Source organism: Solea solea, chromosome 20 (assembly GCF_958295425.1).
Source record: "Solea solea chromosome 20, fSolSol10.1, whole genome shotgun sequence".
In the NCBI taxonomy this organism is placed as follows: Eukaryota; Metazoa; Chordata; class Actinopteri; order Pleuronectiformes; family Soleidae; genus Solea; species Solea solea.
The window spans coordinates 5206872-5223374 of NC_081153.1; the positions used below are offsets into that span (position 1 = coordinate 5206872).

Here is a 16503-nt window from a genome sequence, read left to right on the forward strand (position 1 = left end):
CCTATGGGGTTATATCAGTTTTAGCACAAAAATAACTATTGACACAGGCTTATAAAAAAAGTGATGAGTGCAGATCAAAGGCTAGGCTATTTATGTTGTAAAAGATAAAATTAACATTGTAAAAAGTATATCTGCTTTTATATCTGATTTGGACATTTTTACAGTCTTTACACACAGAATATGAGTAATACGTAATAGATACAACATTTTAGATTAGATTAGACTCCCAAGAAACGTATACATTCAGTTGCTAAACTAAACAATTGTCCGAGGCACATATTTGTTGAGAAATAAATAAAAATACATCTTATTCCGAGTATTTTCCTCGTGCAGAAGCAGGGCAGCTATATTGCTGTCAGAGAACGTCAAGTACCAGCATCCTTCGCGCGTGTCATGGGTGCCAGGTTCACTTGTGCTGGGAGGGTAAACCGCGTTTTAAGAGCTACGCCCTCTCCGGTTGCTTCTACCACTCGTATCTGGCAACGCGCACAGAACCCACTGTGTCGTCACTGAGGTCAGCGAGACAGAGCGAAGATGGCGACCGCCTACGAGAGATATAATTTGTAAGTACACATAAACTGTCTAATCTGAGTGTCTTCTTTAAACCCCGCCGTCTCGTCCCCCACGTCCGTGACAAGGCCGACGAGAGGCGACGCTCGTGAGCGGAATGAAATGGTAGCAGGTCAGATGACACAACGGCTAAAGTTCGCTGACAGGTTCGGCTGGTAGAGCAAGAACCAGTCAAGTTTCACTGTTCACTCATTCATTTATGAAGAGAGCGTTCTGCCACTGTTGTGCACGGGAGGCGTGTTACATGCCTTCGTGTCAGTGCAAAAGGCCTGTTGCCATTTAGTGCGAACAGAGAGGCTAAAAGTTAAGTTGTTTTTTTGTTGTTTTTGTCATACCCGGATGTGATGAGACCGAGCTCGGAGGTGGAGGTGTCACAATAATGTTCACTATTGTTTACTCTTACTCTTCTGCTCATGACTCACGATCATTGTTGGTCACGACTGATGAAAGTTCCAGACACACCCTCATCTGTCATGAAGCTGCACTGCTGGTCTGGTTAATAGCGCCTGTGGTTCTGTCACTGTTATGACAGTCTCATATGCTGTGAACGCAGAGGCGTTTCCAGGGCTTTTGTGGCCCCCAGGCAAATGTACTGAGGGGACAAGTCCACTGAGGGAGGGAGGGAGGCCCTTAATGCCCTGGTATACCCAACACACACCGTGCGCATGACACAAATTGTGTCATCAACATGCAACCCTGTTCACAAGCCGAAAAAAACATTTCGACAACAGAAGAAATAGTCGGCAAGTATAGTCGTACGAGCCTCGACCTGGCGACCCTCGAACCGCCGTAAGAGTTTTATTGCAATGAAACAAAAATGACTATGTTTTGTAGCTTAGAATGAATTCTTTTTATATGAAGTTCACACCATTCAAGGGCCTTTGCTTTACAGAGGCAGAAAAGTAGACAAAACCAGCCAGAGCATGCGTTTTTGAGGTGGGAGTGGACTATGCAAACAAAAAAGTTTGACTGCGTCTCTTGGTATGCAAAGTTCACAGTAGTTTTCCCCCCAATTTGTTTGGGAAAGGAAGGGTAGGGTGTGGACGATTCCTGTATTTCTACAGTTTTACCAGTAGATGTCACTTATTCTTACACACGGGACCTTCTTGGTAGTCATCGCATCCTTGTAGACATTTCATCGTCAACTGTCAGATACTAAAAACATTAGATATAGCCGACGGCCCATTTTTCTGCCGCTTAGAGCAAGTCATTTATTTAGGGCTACACAATTTTAACCCCACCACTGTCTTGTTTTTAAAGAAACACTTGTTGGTGTCGTTGCACCGACATGTTCAGTGTGGTCTCGATTTCTTGAGTCCAACAATGGAGTGTTTGTGTGGCCGTGTGTGTCACTACTACAGCAGCTGAGTGTTTCACTACACTACACACGTCACTGCAGCTCAACAGGAGATCACATCTTTCTTTCTGTTGCAGGGATTTAAAGCTGTTTAACACAGAGGAATACTGAAGTAAAGAGATTATAACTCTTTACTGACTGACTCCACTTCCCGTTTCGCTTGTACCTCGTCCAGTTCTCGTTCTTAGTGTTAGGTAAAAGTCATTTGAGCTGCACTCCTGTTTCTGCTTTCATGTGCTTTTATTATACACTTGAGTGGAGCATGAAAAGTGGTGCTGTGATTACAGTACATGGTGTACATGCTCCTCCACACACTGCATTTACATCAGGGATGTGTAATATCACTAAATCATTCAAAAGGAAGTCGGAGATCACGGTCAAACTCAAAGTTGCTCTTCCAGAGCCACTGATATAACTGTATCCATGTAGTCATGGAAACGCTCACCATGCACTTTTATTTGGATTCAGAGCCAGTGAATGGTGACGTAAACTGAACTCACACATTCTTTTCTGCACACAACAGTAATCTTTTGTAACTTAATTATTACTTTTCTTTTATTTCTCAGGCACACAACTCCAGAGAAGTTCTTCATCGAGGCCTGTGATGAGGGGGCAGATGCTGTGCTGGCGATCGACAGGGTTTCTAATGAGATGACCCTCACAGGTAACGCAAACTCTTTTCAATGCTCGTGCACCACTCGTATCACAACGACCACCTGTGTTTTCGCTCATTACAGTGTATATTTTTTATTCTCGACAGGTAAAAAGGATGTCCCTCCCTCAGCCGTCACCAGGCCGATATGTGGCATCATGGGAACCATTCGCCTGGTTGCAGGTAAGTTGTTTTTTTTAGTGCATCGTTGTGTTGCCAGTGCAGTGTCTCGTGCCAAAAATAGAGATTAAAGGGAGATGATTCCATGTCTGTTGTTGAATCGATGGATGGAATAATGCCAATTGATGGCCCAGTTTGTAAGAATTAGTGACAAACTAGTGGTGAGACTTCTCTCATCCCATGCCGCCGTTGTGTGTCAGGGAACTACGGTGGCCGTCACTTATCAACGAGGATGTTTCTCGTCTAAAACCTCCTAAATAGTACTGACTCGTCTTCAAAGTTGCTGTGATGACCTTGAAGTTAATATTGCTTTTATTCAACTGTTCAACAAATGCTTTTAATTTGTTGTTGACGTTAAGTAGTTACGTTTTCTTTATTTTTATTCAGTCAATTATTTGGCTACACTAACACAAACAGTTCTGCAGCCAGGCTGACTTTGACTGTTGCCTGGCAACGAAACAATGAACATATTCCTGCACACACTAGCTTAAACTACATTTTAAAAGGCAGGTCATGGCCTGATACTGTGATTCATGTCCATTTTTGTATGTTTTCTTTTATTGTGCAACCAGAGAGAAGAAAAAAGTGTTAAGAGTTATTGTTAAAGAGTTATTTTGGTTGGTGTGGGTTTTAAATATATCCTCCTTCTCCTGATGCCTGTTCTTAATTTAACTCAAGTGTTATTTATGGAAAATTAAACATCTTTTAGCCTCAGTTCTTTATAATGTAAACAGTGTTATTATTATTAATTAATGATTATTATGAGCATCTGTGAAGCAGAGTGATGCAACAATGAAATGCTGCAGTGATGTTAACACTTCACGTGGAAAGCATCTCATCAATTGAACTAATTGAACTAACTGCGTAATAATTCTTTTTATGGACTGTGAAGCCGTGTTCCAGGATGTGAGAGATTTTTTTCCGTCTTATTAACTCGAGAGTAGGAAGCACGTCATCATAGGCAGCCTCAAGGGTTAGTTTTCATTTTGCAGAAACTGACATTAAAATAGTTACTGTATACTTCATATTGTATACACATGCAAACACCCGATTGTGTGCATTGTTGTTTTTCAATATCCCATATTTACACTTCAGGATTAGGACCACTGTGTTTTTACAACCCACCACAATGGACCATCTAAATATATTTAGAGTTTCGTTTTGTATTAAGGTTATCAAACACTCTTGGAAGGAAAGGTTGAGGTGAGGGATCTTCAGCTGCAACATGAACAAAACTTTGTTTACACAACCTGAAATGGTCTTTTTGATTAAAATGCAACTCTGTAGAGCTGTTGTGTTTAAAAACACTTTTTGACGCAGGTATGTACCTGATCGTCATCACCAGGAAGAGGAATGTGGGCAGCCTCCTGGGCCACGCCGTGTGGAAGGTCGTGGACTTTGAAGTGATCTCATACAAGAAGACGGTGCTGCACTTGTCAGAGATACAGGTTGGTCATTTTTTTTAGCCATGATAATGGATCTTTTCTCAGGTTTCCTCCCACAGTCCAAAAACCAGTATGGCAATAGGGAGATTAGGCATTTGGACACTCTAAATTGACCGTAGGTGTGAGTGTGAGAGTGGATGGTTGTTTGTCTCTATATGCGCTCTATCCACTGTGAAGGACTTGGATGGATGGGAGGGATCTGTATGATTCCAACATTGAGCATATTTTATATTCTTAAAAAAACAGTGTTCAGTTAATCACAGTGTACAGCAGCTGTTATGCCAGGCAGTCGCTCACTGGAACTTCTGCGTACAAGATAAATGGTTGGAGGTATCTGGACAGGAAACGCTGGATTCCCTAACGCACACAGGACAAGTCCTGACACACGAGTGTGCACTTTCCTACACTCTGCACCGTCATGAGTTTTTCCTTGTTTCTTCTGCAAGCTGAGTTTGTTTTCATTCCTGTTCCAGTCACAGGAGAATAAGACCTTCCTGTCGATGATTAACAACGTGCTGACCACGGACGGCTTCTACTTCTGCACCGATTACGACCTGACGCACACGCTGCAGCGGCTCGCCAACACCAGCCCCGACTTCCAGGAGATGAGTCTGCTGGAGAGGGTGAGACTTCGGGGAAACAAGTCCACACTACTGTCATTTTTTTCCTGCACTTTTTCTTGAATTGATGACAATAAGATTGTCCAGGGTGTTTCATGATCTAGATAATGACAGATAAGTCCAATGCGGGAGTAACAGTCCCTGTTTCAGAGTGTTGCACCAACGACTGCAGTCTTCTGCAGCCTGCTCTCATGTACAGATGTGAAGTCTACCAGGTGCTCACTCGCAGAGGTCTTTAAATTGCAATGTGGGGCCCGGCCAACTGGCCTGTTGCCAGACGCTAATGCAGGTTATACAAGCGTTGTCCACGGCAGCCTCGGTCTTCATGGTCAGTTTAGGGTTTTGTCAGATATGGGCGGTAAACCCGGCGAGGGTTGAGGCAGCCTTCCCAGTGTTGACGGCTCGCACTGTAGTTTTAATAAACGTCAGCGTCGTACGGTCACATAAATGTGATTTTAAAATGTTTGTTTGTTGGTGTCTTTATTGCATCATTGCTGTTGCTTGTGGTTTTTTTTCCAGGCAGATCAGAGGTTTGTGTGGAATGGGAATCTCCTGAGAGAACTGGCCGCACAGCCAGAGGTAACACGTTAATGCTGACCCACCGTCTTGTTTTGTTTTTGCTTTTATTTTCATTTCACCACCATGTTTTGTGTCTGTGTCCCTGCAGCTTCACAGGTTTGCACTCCCTGTCGTCCATGGATGTATCCTTCTTCCAATGATTCGTCCTATTTTTGTCATTGACTCACTTGAGGTGAGATTCGATTGAGATTGAGATAATAACATTTTGAGGTTAAGTGTTTCCTTGACCCTCGTGACCCCCAGTCATCGTCATCAAGCCCTGCCGTATAAACGGGAAGATCTTTGAGTGGATCCTCATTTCCAGGAGAAGCTGCTTCCGCGCCGGAGTCAGATACTACGTCCGAGGTATGACTTTATTTCAGAACGACTGGAGAACAGAGCAGTGCCAACAGCACGTCACATTTTATTTAGCGTCTGTGACACTGGTGAAGAACGTGTCCCTCTGTCTCCACAGGCATCGACTCTGAAGGTCACGCCGCTAACTTTGTGGAGACCGAGCAGATCGTCTTGTACGAGGGAGCAAAGGCTTCATTTGTGCAGGTGAGTGTGAAGCTGGTCTCACGGAGAGATGAGCCCCTTTCTTTGTGTGCATATATTTAAAAGGGACAGTTCAGGTTTTCAGTGTATGATATGCTGCTGTTCTGCTTGTTAGCATTAGATGTTTTTTTGATTGACCCGTCATGTCTCAGACCAAAACAACCCTCAGCTACTTGTTAACATCTTAAGAGCCATCCCGTGTCGCTCCCCCGCCATTTAACTTCAACATATGCCATTGTTTAAGCCAACAGAGCATAGAGATAAATGCCTAACAGGATAAAATACATTTTAAAAACCCAACAACCCATCTTTAAATCAGAGAGCCAGCTGAAGGTGTTGACCCTCTGGAGACACAAAACCCACTGAGCAGGGAAACCTCCGACCTGCTTATATATCACCTCCCAGCCGGTGATTACCCTCAGCTGTGGGAGAACACAGGTGCAGCCAATAGCTCCTGATTAACAAAAAACCTGTGTCACTTTGTAAACCGTCATCTTTTTTTTTTTTTTAGCTTCTGCTCCCTCTTTTTGGTCCAAAAGAAGGATTTAAAACACATAAGACACTGAATAACAAGGGTTTTCAGTCAATTCTAAACATTTCATCATGGTTAATGTTATGATTCTCCATAGTTACGTCATGACGAACACGATAACATGCATGGTAACCTTGGTGAATTTGGCTTTTTTATCAAATCCAACTGCCACAGCATTAAGGAGGAGAGTGTGACTCGACACGTCACTGCAGCTGTGTCTGCTCACAGCACATCAACACTTTCTGTACCTGTGAAATAAAAGCACTCAAGCGTTTCTATGTAGTCCCTTAACCCTCAATCCTAATTCTTTCAACAAAGCTGCTACTGTGAAAAATCTAATAATAATGCATCGCTCCACACTGAAAAGTCCCAGCATCTTGTTGAGTGCAGAGGATATTTTAACGATGTCAAAACTATATTATTAATTGCGATTAAAACGTAGCAGCAGACACACACAGAGGTGTGTGTGAGAGCAGGAGAGCGGCTAAATGCCCCTGGTTTTTAATTAGTAGAAAATCATAATACACTCTTTGTGACTGTGTCTTGTGTCGTAAGAATTAGTGGCTTTTAAAGGAATTTACGTTAGTGCATTATTGTGTTAACTGTGACAGCTCTAGAAATGAGGAAGTTGACCTAAAATCACAGTATTTGAGTTATCGGAAGTGACTTTTCAGCTTGGTTTTTTTTGTTTTGTTTTTGTATTTTTACATCCACAGACACGAGGCTCCATGCCTTTCTACTGGAGTCAGAGGCCCAACCTCAAATACAAGCCTAAGCCCATCATCAGCAAAACCCCCAGTCACGTAAGAGAAGAGAGAATGTGTCATGTGCCTTTTTTTCATTAGCTGTAAATGTGTAAAATAAATAAATAAAATAAATTAGATGCTAATCACTTCAACCTTTTGTACAGTTGGATGCTTTCCAGAGCCATTTTGACTCTCAGCTGCTCATCTATGGGAAGCAAACCATCCTCAACCTGGTGAGAATCCTCTCTCCTCTCCTCTCCTCTCCTCTCCTCTCCTCTCCTCTCCTCTCCTCTCCTCTCCTCTCCTCTCCTCTCCTCTCCTCTCCTCTCCTCTCCTCTCCTCTCCTCTCCTCTCCTCTCCTCTCCTCTCCTCTCCTCTCCTCTCCCCTCCCCTCCTCTCCCCCCCTCTCCTCTCCTCTGTGATTCATTGTGTTGTCTCGTCTTTGCAGGTGAATCAGAAGGGCTCAGAGAAGCCTCTAGAACAGGCTTTTGCCAAGATGGTGTCGGAGATGAACAACGGTATGCTCAAGTAAGTGTCCCTCGAGTCGAGTCTCTTCATTTCTAACACTTCTTCCTTCTTTGCTGATATGTTAGTTGTGGATTTTAACCAATTACTACGGTTTCCTGTGATGATTTACCAAAAATATCACACGTGGGGTCTATTTTTTTACTTTTCCTATTAAATATTTAATGATTTTAAGGAAGAGAACTTGTGATGTACGTAGTTGATAAACTCCAGAAAACGACTATAATGTTCATTTAAACCCCATAAAAGAAGAAAAAGACGATCATCTCCTCCCCTCAGTCTCACTGTAGGACATTTTCCCTCCTCTGTCCTCAGCTACTTCCCCTTCGACTTCCACAAAGAGTGCAGCCACATGCGATGGGACCGCCTGCAGATCTTAGTGGACGCCGTCAGTGAGGCACAAGAAGAATACAGGTACGTTAACCAGTAACAGTCCAGGGATCAGATATGTGTTTGTTTACGGTGAAAAGAGCATTAACATGCATCTGCGTGTGTGTGTGTGTGTGTAGTTACTTCATGGTGAACTCGGAGGGGAAGACGGTGGCGCAGCAGAGAGGAGTCTTCCGCAGTAACTGCATGGACTGCCTGGACAGGACCAACGTCATCCAGAGTCTGCTGGCCCGACGCTCCCTACAGTCACAGCTGCAGGTGTGTGAGAGCAACTGCTGAGGAAACTCAATCATGTTGGTTTCAGAGGCGAATGCTTCCCTGTTTGCTTCAGGCTCCGAAAGTCGTGGACTGTTGGACTGTATGTTCCACACAAGGTCATCAGTAATTAGATAAGAGTGGAATGGCACAAACATTCACTTTAAACAGACCCTTTAACCAAAGCAAAGCCTCATTCTTACTACACTATTATACTGCATTATTTAAGTATACTTAAGTGCATTTAAAGAGACATTTGAGCAGCTGAAGAGTTCCGCAGAGACCCACAAAAGCCTCCCTCACGTGTTGCATATAGGCCACATCTCTACTTGACGTGTGTGTGTTTAGTTCAGGCTTTAATCTTTGTTTTGACGCACTTGAAAGCAGATTATTTTGTGTGAAAATGAATCTTTTTGAATAAAAACAGGTGTGGTATGATTGTAGCCACAGTGTGACACCTCTGCCCTGTCACCAGTTAGATGTTTGAATGTCGTGCAGTGTGAACATTGCTTCACCCACTTCCTCCTGTTTCTTCTTCTTCTTCTTCTTCTTCTTCTTCCTGAATCTCACTGACCAGCGTGTGTGTGTGTGTGTGTGTGTGTTTATTGACAGAGAGTCGGGGTTCTGAACGTGGGCCAGCAGATTGAAGAACAGGTTGAGTTCGAGAAGGTCTACAAGAACGGTGTGTCTCGGTGTTGACTGTGTAGCATGTGTGGTGTGTTTTTAGTGTGTTTAACCTGTGTGTGTGTGTGTGTGTGCTCTCTAACCAGCATGGGCTGACAATGCCAACGCTTGTGCAGTACAGTACGCAGGAACTGGAGCTTTGAAAACAGACTTCACAAGGTACAGTGCTGTAACATCACACACACGTACGAGCCCGACTAACGTTCGCTAATGAGTGTGATGAGGCCGCTGTTTAACCGGACGTCGTGTCTCCTCCATCAGGACGGGGAAGAGGACCCGATGGGGGCTGCTGATGGACGGATGGAACTCCATGATTCGCTACTACAAGAACAACTTCTCTGACGGATTCAGACAGGTGTGCTCCGAGAGATCTGCTGTCGCATGTAACTTTTAATCATAAAGAAATGTTCTCTATCTTTTAAAACCATTGTCAAATGAGTTCCCACAATACTCTCATTTTGTTTTCATGTCTGTGGAGAATTGTAAAGCCAGGCTACTTCATGTAGCGGCACCAAAGGTTTCACAGGAGGATTCTGCTGCTAAAAAATACACCTGGACGTTCGATAGGCCTAGTTTTTCTGCTGAAATTCACTCTTCTGTGTGTGTGTGTGTGTGTGTGTGTGTGTGTGTGTGTGTGTCTCCTGCTCGTGCCATGATGTGAATGTGATTGTGCTGTGTTCAGGATTCCATCGACCTGTTTCTGGGTAACTTTGCTGTGGACGAGTCCGATTGTCCCACGCCACTTCGTGTGCAGAAGGACTGGAAGTTCCTCACGGTCAGTCCATCAGTGTCTGTGTCTCTGTTCGCAGCAGCGGTGAACGGTTACACTCGGTCCAATTCGGACAATAATGCTTTTGTTTTTGTGTTTGTTTGTTGTTTTTTTTTTTTACAGCTGCCCATTATTATGCTGGTGGCGTTTTCCATGTGCATCGTGTGTCTCCTCATGGCCGGTAGGTTCCTCTCTCTGCTCCACAAGAACATCACTGTGATCTTTTTCAGTTTAAAAGAATGTAGAACTTTTCGACTGACTGCTGCTTGTCCCCGCAGGCGACACGTGGACGGAGACGGCGGCTTACGTGATGTTCTGGGGCGCAGCGAGTGCCATCACGGCCACCATCATCCTATTCAACGGCCAAGACTTTGTGGACGCCCCCAAACTGGTTCACAAGGAGAAGATGGACTAAGTTATGGTGTGTGTGTGTGTGTGTGTATGTGTGTGTGTATGTGTGTGTGTGTGTGTGTGTGTGTGTGTGTGTGTGTGTGTGTGTGTGTGTGTGTGTGTGTGTGTGTGTGTGTGTGTGTGTGTGTGTGAGGAGCAGCTGGGTCCCACAGGCTCATATACCTCTTCATTGACACCATTTCCTGCCTCATGTCTGGACTCGAGACCCGTCTGCTGCCTCCATACTGCCGTCAGACTCTCTCTGTCAAGACACTACGGTTTTTCTCTCAGTCGTCTATAGCACATGTTACCTTCCTCTGGTACTGCACACACTCCTCGACGTGGTTTACATTCCTCACACTGAGTCTTTAGCTGGGGGTTTGCTGCTGCTGCTGCTGCTTTGTTGGATTTGTTGGCATTAGCGTCTCAGAAATGCAGACCGTCTACGATGGAACAAGTTTCACGACTGCTCATTTACCTTATACGTTTAAAATCCTATGGGGAGATGATTGGGGGGGCGTGTGGTTTTAAAATCAGTGCAGTATTTTCCCTCATAACTCGGAGACTAGAATCGGGATATTTCACCAAAAGTACAAATGTTATAACGTGCAGTTTTATATCGTGCTTCATCACTCACACATCATCCAATCAGCCAGAGAAGAGCAGTGCAAAGCAGCTGTTGTAGCTGAATGATGGGTTGTGAAGCCTCGTTATTAATTGTATTGTTTTCCCCCCCAAATGTGTTGCCTCGAAACCGATGATGTTACAGCTTTCTGCTGCTGGAAATGTGGTCGAGAGAGAAAAGAGATGTTTAAAACCAAAAAAAACGGAGAGAATAAGAATATGAAATAAAGTAAAAGAAAAAAGTTTTAATCATAATGTAAACTGACATTTGGCGTTACATGAAACTTTGATTATTGTAGCTTTACAGATACGACGCAATCGTACATGTTTATCAGATAATTGTGACCTTAATTGTTTGTAATTACTTAATGAGCTGTAAAATTCCCAGACGTGCACATATGTACGGTATGTTTAATATTGACGAATATTGAGAATGAGAGAGCACAATTATGTCTTCCCGTTCTTGTTGTTGTGAGTATTTGTGGTTCAGTGCATCCACTTTGGAGAACAACAACATGGCAGTTTTAGGTCAAAGTTCAGAGCACATTCAAACTCTCAATCACTCAAGTCCAAAGTGCTACATGTGCTTGATAAATTGTAAACAAAATAATGTCGTATAGGTCAGTGATTCACAGGGTCCAGCCTTGTGCTTGTTTCAGAATAGTTGGGAGAGACTGGGACGAGACGGAGGACAAAATCTCTAGTTAACTATTTGACTCCAATCTGTAAACGAAGAAAGAAGTGGACGAGCGCTGATGCCGGGGCAGTCACAAGTCAAATAACAGCTTTTTAAAGAACGGTTTCTCTTGCATAAACTACTACTACACTTTACATCCAATAATTGTCAGAAAAATAGTGTAAAATCTCAGTGTTTCCCCAAACCTCAACATCGCAAACGTCCCTGTGTGTCTTAATCTCATCCACCTCTGCTGTGATTGTGTCAGTTTTGCAAACCGCTCACACTCCTGCACCAAAATATCCATATCGAAAAGTACAATATTTGCATCTAACATACTTTTGATGTGCAGGCGTGGAAGATGCAGCCAGCAGCACCTCACTGAGCTATGTATGGGAATATAACAAAGAGAAAAATGGTAAAAGAAATGTAATATTTTCTTCCCGTCGTGTCGATCTGCAGGTGTTACTATGTATTTGTTTTCAGGGTTTATCCATGTCGTCTATACTGTCGAACCAGTTTTACCATTTTCTCCACTATCGCGTGTGTAAGTCAACATATTAATAACCTGTACAGCCGTAAAACGTCTCGGTCCTGTGTGTTATTTTTGTGGCATTATTATTTTCTACCACTAGTTTCCATGGATGTAGCTGTGTGATGCACAGGAGGATTGTGTATCTTGTGTATCTTAACATACCATAATAATAACCATGTGTTAGAGTGTTTGATGTGCGGGTATAAAGAGATTCAGTCAGCAGCACCTTACTGAGCTATGTTTGAAAATGAAACACAGAGATTATGGTGAAAGGTGAACTCTTTTCTTTCTTTAATGTACAGCTGTGGGTGTACAGTAGTCAGTCATGATGAGTAATTATATTCATTTAGAAACTGGGCCTTTTATTTTGTCTAAGTTGTGCAGGTGATATGAAGACTATTCCAAAGTTTTCTCTGACTGTATTCACAGTTTGTCGTGGAACATGTGCATTAAATTACAGTTTTCAGAGCCAGAATAAATCCAGTGGTTTCAGTAACTGTCAATAAAAAAATCCAATGAACACACTTTGATTGTCTGGTCCTCTTCTTTTTCCTCTCTTATAAATTATTTTTTAAAGCTCACATGAATATTCGGTTGGCCGAGTCATAATTCTGAGAAAGTAAGTCATATTATCTCATAATTATGAGAAACTTAATCATATTAATTCATAATTATGAGGAAGTTCCCCATAATTATGACTTACTTAGCCATGTTAAGTCATATGCATTACAAACCAAGTCATAATTGTGAGAAATTAAATCATATTAAGTCATAATTGTGAGAAAGGAGGTCATATTAAGTCATACATATGAGAAACCAAGTCATTAAGTCATAATTGTGAGAAATTAAGTCATGTTAAATCATAATTGTGAGAAATTAAGTCATACTATGTCATAATTATGATAAACCAAGTCATATTAAGTCTTGATTTAGAGAAACCAAGTCATGTTAAGTTACAATTGTGAGAAACTAAGTCATGTTAAGTCATAATTATGATAAATATAACGAGCATTTTGGGAGGATATAATAAGTTGACAGTAGGTGGCGATAATGCGTCACACGATCGTTCATCGTCATGCAAAAGAAGAAGAAGAAGAAGACGTACAGTTCCAAACGTGACGTCAGCACGTTTTGTTGCTGTACCGTCTCCCCGGGAGTCAGAATAAACGTGTTCACGTCTGAAGCTTTAGTGTAAATTACAGTGTGCAGCTTCTCCACTCACTTCAGTTTGGAGTGTACACATCTTCGTCGACGTCATGAGCACGTTATGGATGGGAAACGTGAGTTGTTTGCGACTTTTTTTCAACCGCGATTGAGCACGACAACTATGCTAGCTAGCCTGACATTAGCACAGTCTATAACCTCATTCAAAAGTCCCTTAAATAACTGCGCCAAACTGTTATTTTAATTAATTATCCAACCCCAGAGATTGTTTTCACTTGTTTTGGTCTTAAAATACACTTCAATGCAACAGTTGTATAGTTTCTGAGATGAGTTGTGACATTTCAGGGAACATTGAAGAAATCTTGTGAATCATTATTCTGTTTGGGAAAACACACAAAATGGCGATTTAGGCTATTTCCTTTTCTTTCTTTTTTTTTTTTTTAACTTTTTCTCTACCTAAACCACATCAATCTTTTTTTGAATGCATTTTGTGTGATTTAGGGCTAAATATTTTGGTTATCGAGTAATCCGTTTGAGTGTTTTTTTTGTTTTGTTTTTTAATAATTAAAAAACTAGGTTCTCTGGCTCTAAAGCTTCTTACATGTGATTATTTTCTGGTTTTATTCGCTCCATATAACAAAGAAATTCTTAATACTTAATAATGTCCACACATTTGGTGTGTGGACAAAACAAGACATTTGAGAAGTGTTGTTTACATCAGCATTTTTCTCAGTATGTTTTTCTTTCCTGTTGCTCTGCAGCTGGAGACCTACATGGACGAGAAGTTCATCATCAGAGCGTTCTCCACCATGGGCGAGCAGGTGGTCAATGTGCGGATCCTCCGAAACAAGATGACAGGGTGAGCACCACATTCAATGGCAGCTGTCCCTTTTTTTTTACAGTTATTTTATTCTGATGTTAAAGTGTATCATCACATAGTGGCGCCCTGGGTTACTGCTTTGTGGAGATGACAGACGAGGCCACAGCTGAGAGGTGTCTGCGCAAGATCAATGGAAAGTCTCTGCCAGGTGCCAATCCGGTAAGACTATAACTTGCTCCTCACAGTTAGTCATCTATTTTCCAATGCTGGTTGATGGAGAGTCTGACCTCGTAAACTCTGTTTATGTCTCTTTCTCGTAGCCCACAAGATTCAAGTTAAACCGAGCCAACTTTGGGAAACAAGACAATACGTGAGTCCACAGAGCAGAAATCCCAAAGAAGTTTTTAATTGTGAACTATACATTGTTTCATATCAAAACACTTTCATTTTGAAATACATAGTGTTGTACAGTATCTTAAGATGACAAAGTTGTGACTTTTTCCATCTATGTTATTTAAATAATGTTCTCACAGCCCATGACATTGATTACTGAACCTTTTGTTATGCTTCTGTCTTGTTGCAGTCAACTTTATTCTCTATTTGTGGGAGATCTAACTCCTGAGGTGGACGATGGGATGCTTTACGAGTTCTTTTACAACCGCTACCCGACCTGTCGAGGCGGAAAAGTAGTGCTGGACACCTTAGGCAACTCCAAGTGAGTATTATACATAAGGCCTGAACGATTTAGGGAAAATATATTTTCTGATAGACTTCAAGTTAATCTGACCAGAATTATTTCTTAAAGTAGATTATTACAGTATTACATATGCAGTAAAATTATGTCTTATAGAGTAGCTCTGTAATAACCATCTGTGTGTGTGTGTGTCTCTCTCTGCAGGGGCTGTGGGTTTGTTCAGTTCCCAGATGAGCGGCTGCAGAAGCGGGCGTTAGATGAATGTCAGGGAGCCATGGGACTGGGCAGTAAACCTCTGAGACTCAGCCTGGCTGCTAACAAGTGAGTCCATTTAAAACTTTTTTTTTTACCCCCCACAGTGAACACTTCAATTTGTGCCTGGAGCACAAGCAAAGTGATGGCAGAGTTCAGTAGATTGTTCTCTTTCCCCTCTGAGTTTAAGGAACCGACAGCAGCAGCAGCAACAACAGCAACAGTCGGACAAATCTTGGCAGTCGAGCTCAAGTTACCCTCAGAACTATGACCAGTATAGCCAGTACCAGCAGCAGGCGTATTCTGGTTATTACTCGTCCTGGGGTTACGACCCAAATGCAGCAGCGTACGGCTACAACTATCAGCAGTATGATTACAGCCAGTATCCTCCACCACAGGTGAGCTCTGTCTGATAAACAGCCATCAATCAGCTGAGGTTAAAATACACAAATTGTTCTAACAAGCTGTTCTGTTTATTTCAGGAAACTGAAGCTGTTGAGGATGATGGACTCGAAGGTTGGTATCGATTTGAGGCTGAATCAGTTTGATAGTTTTACTTTGTTTAAACACCTCACATCTCACGTTAAAGGTGTATAATTCAAAACTGAACATCCACATGTCACACCAGAACAAATATGGTTGTGATCGCATGCACGTTGTTGGCCACACTGATACAAAAACTGGAGTTCTGATGGAAATGGAACGCAGTATTATTTGCTTCTTTTCACACCGTTGAATGACTTTATGTCGTCCTTTGTACACAGAACCCAGTCCAGACGTGGACGTCGGCGAGGCCAACAGGAAGTTCATGGAGAACAGCGAGGAGCTGTATGACGCGCTGATCGACTGTCAGTGGCAGTCGACGGACTTCTCGACACAACAGGAGCACCTGATATCCAGCCTTCCAGAGCCGCTCAGCTGCTGAGACTGAACTGAGTCCACACTAGTCTGGACTTGACCCCCCTTCCCACCCTCCCTGAGGGATTTTTATTTTCTTTTGTCTTCTGACATGTATTTTTATTAAGGACTCAAAGTCTTACGTCATATGAATATGTATAAAGCAGGAGTGTACACACATGTGTGAGTTCAGATTTATTTATGGATCAACCAAAACACAGTGAATTTAACACATGTTATAGAGATGGTTCAGAATGTTTTTTTTTTTTTTGTGTGGATGTGCGAGGATTGCTGCCGTTGTCGGTAACCAACCAGAGGCACTGATGCTTGTCCTGGCATTTCAGCAAAAATACAAATAAAAACAGATTTAGCCACTGAGGAAAACAGGCTCATCTAATAAAATCTTCCCCTGCTCAAGTCTATGAAATCTTGAGATGATCTTTTTTCAGCCCTTTACTTCTGGAAACTGACGTTTGTGTCCTAAAGGTCTATTGTGTAAGATAAATGACATCTAATGGTGAGAATGCAGATTTGAACAAAGAAAGGCTCACTCCTTCCTTTCCAACATGAGTCAGTGAAGCACGGTGGCCTTTGCATACCAGAAATTATG

The 16503-nt window shown here is 42.4% G+C and overlaps 2 protein-coding genes across 4 annotated transcripts; both read left to right on the forward strand.

Annotated features, from left to right (window-relative positions):
- The first annotated feature begins 434 nt into the window (after positions 1–434).
- On the forward strand, positions 435–12590 carry sacm1la (SAC1 like phosphatidylinositide phosphatase a). The gene is made up of 20 exons (XM_058619647.1): positions 435–563; positions 2494–2591; positions 2688–2762; positions 4080–4207; positions 4678–4827; positions 5344–5403; positions 5492–5525; positions 5647–5748; positions 5858–5943; positions 7189–7275; positions 7383–7451; positions 7667–7746; positions 8059–8157; positions 8253–8391; positions 9001–9070; positions 9159–9231; positions 9334–9427; positions 9755–9847; positions 9965–10022; positions 10120–12590. The coding sequence occupies exons 1-20, from the start codon at positions 535–537 to the stop codon at positions 10254–10256; spliced, it is 1761 nt and encodes a 586-aa protein (XP_058475630.1). The 5' UTR covers positions 435–534; the 3' UTR covers positions 10257–12590.
- A 577-nt stretch (positions 12591–13167) lies between these two features.
- On the forward strand, positions 13168–16320 carry LOC131447410 (tRNA selenocysteine 1-associated protein 1-like). 3 transcript variants are annotated; one of them, XM_058619171.1, is made up of 9 exons: positions 13168–13346; positions 13992–14089; positions 14155–14269; positions 14371–14420; positions 14634–14765; positions 14949–15065; positions 15187–15394; positions 15479–15512; positions 15761–16320. In XM_058619171.1, the coding sequence occupies exons 1-9, from the start codon at positions 13323–13325 to the stop codon at positions 15919–15921; spliced, it is 939 nt and encodes a 312-aa protein (XP_058475154.1). In that variant the 5' UTR covers positions 13168–13322; the 3' UTR covers positions 15922–16320. The 3 variants fall into 3 exon arrangements, with proteins under 3 accessions (XP_058475154.1, XP_058475153.1, XP_058475155.1); XM_058619170.1 differs by having other exon boundaries at positions 13170–13346; positions 15181–15394; XM_058619172.1 differs by having other exon boundaries at positions 13171–13346; positions 14170–14269; positions 15181–15394.
- The last annotated feature ends 183 nt before the right edge of the window (positions 16321–16503 follow it).

Excerpts from the sequence above, each read along its gene's own strand:
- LOC131447410 (XM_058619170.1), top strand. The coding sequence starts at position 13,323 with ATGAGCACGTTATGGATGGGAAAC. Across the intron at positions 13,347-13,991 it reads GCACGTTATGGATGGGAAAC|CTGGAGACCTACATGGACGA; the intron begins GTGAGTTGTTTG and ends GTTGCTCTGCAG. Across the intron at positions 14,090-14,154 it reads CTCCGAAACAAGATGACAGG|TGTATCATCACATAGTGGCG; the intron begins GTGAGCACCACA and ends CTGATGTTAAAG.
- sacm1la (XM_058619647.1), top strand. The coding sequence starts at position 535 with ATGGCGACCGCCTACGAGAGATATAATTT. Across the intron at positions 4,208-4,677 it reads TGCACTTGTCAGAGATACAG|TCACAGGAGAATAAGACCTT; the intron begins GTTGGTCATTTT and ends TTCCTGTTCCAG. Across the intron at positions 5,749-5,857 it reads AGTCAGATACTACGTCCGAG|GCATCGACTCTGAAGGTCAC; the intron begins GTATGACTTTAT and ends CTGTCTCCACAG.